Here is a 1520-nt window from a genome sequence, read left to right as displayed (position 1 = left end):
GTCCTCGTCCTCCGTAAAATGTGCTGCACACATCTGAATATTTGGTTTCAACTGTTCTGGAACAGTGTTGTAAATACAACTTAACCACTGATTTCTAGTTGTGTCCTCTTTTGGAAGACCAAACAAAGTAGTTAAGCTTTCATAACGAAACACACAGCGTCTCCACGCCTCTTTTCGCCTTCTTTCTTTGCATGAGCATTTGGGCGGTGTTATGCAAATCTTCCCACACAGTGACGTAGACATGTGGGGGCGTGTTTAAACGAGGCGTTTTAGGAGGGCGTGTACGAGTCTTAACTTTTATAAAGCATATCTCTTTGGGTTTGAGACTTTAGTCTTTGCAACATTAGGGATCTTATCTATTCACGAACAGCTTGTAACACTCCAAAGAGAAAGGAAAACTTGAAATCGCATCATATGACCCCTTTAAAATACAACTTCTTGTAGCAGCTTAGCAGTTAGCACAACACATGTGGAGCTGTGGTGTTCATGTGACCAGCGCAAGTTCAAATTTGGCTTATGTTGTTTACCAGTTCTCCTTCCACCATCTTCTCACCAGCAGTTCCTGTCCTCTTTCATTTATTCCCACAAATAAAGTGGCAAAAGGTCAAAATAATACAATTTATTGGCACCGCGGCTTTTAAAGTTTGAAAGAGTGATGCAATTAAATTGGCTGGGATCTTTAAGCCTGTTTCACCATTCTGCTGATGGTAAATAAATAATGAAGTGTAGAAGAACTTTAAATGGCTCTGATTGGTTTGCTTTGATATGTTAAAGTGATCTGATGTTTCTCATACTCGTAAATCTTTGTCCCTATAATTAGTGTCTGATCATAATTATACTTAATTAATGTAATAGGACAGATGACAAATGATGAATAGTATAGCTAATGGTGGCAAATTAAGTTAAATTTCTGTTTCATTAAGGGCACGTGAACGTGAACTGAAAACCTAATGTTGATCATCTTACCCTATAGAAGCACAGATATTATTCAGATAAGAACTCAAACCTGATGGACTGACCGGAATTGTTCCTTATATATAGCAACATTGTGTCCCTGTAGTTTGTAGTTTAGACTGACCCAAACAATATTTTGGGAAAGTTTTACTGTGAATTTAACTACTAGGTGAGGTTTGTTTGTTGTTTATGAGGTTGGTTCGTTTAGGGTATCATTTGTTTTGTTTTGTTTTGTTTTGTCTTGCAGTGTGTGTCCTACCATGAGCAGTGCATTTTTAAGATGGATGTGTCAATTTTAAAAATAAACTTTATAAAACACATTTAAGAACCGGTATTCTTTTCAGTTTCGTATGGATACAAAAAAAAATAAAAGGAAAGAAAAAAAAGAAGCAAATCCTATTGGGGTCAGTCTTAACTCAACATCATAATAATTATAAGTCGGCTGATTGGTCAAGTAGTGATTTTGAAAGTATATTGTTTTGCCCCGTTAACTCGATTTAAACTTGTTCTATTTCTCACCTCCAGATCTGTGATAAAGAGTGGCATTACTACGTCATCAATGTGGA

General features: G+C 36.6%; 1 protein-coding gene across 1 annotated transcript in view; it reads left to right on the top strand.

Moving 5' to 3' along the window:
* Window positions 1-1520, top strand: part of LOC107694660 (calsyntenin-2-like) — a 209991-nt gene that overhangs the window by 186167 nt on the left and 22304 nt on the right. Inside the window, exon 9 of the mRNA XM_016494346.1 lies at window positions 1480-1517. Coding sequence (XP_016349832.1) covers window positions 1480-1517 — 38 coding nt within the window. The remainder of the gene's footprint in view (window positions 1-1479; window positions 1518-1520) is intronic.

The sequence above is a fragment of the Sinocyclocheilus anshuiensis genome, unplaced genomic scaffold (genome assembly GCF_001515605.1).
Source record: "Sinocyclocheilus anshuiensis isolate Anshui unplaced genomic scaffold, SAMN03320099.WGS_v1.1 scaffold1638, whole genome shotgun sequence".
NCBI classification, from domain to species: domain Eukaryota; kingdom Metazoa; phylum Chordata; class Actinopteri; order Cypriniformes; family Cyprinidae; genus Sinocyclocheilus; species Sinocyclocheilus anshuiensis.
This window is presented reverse-complemented; position numbering and strand designations above follow the sequence as displayed.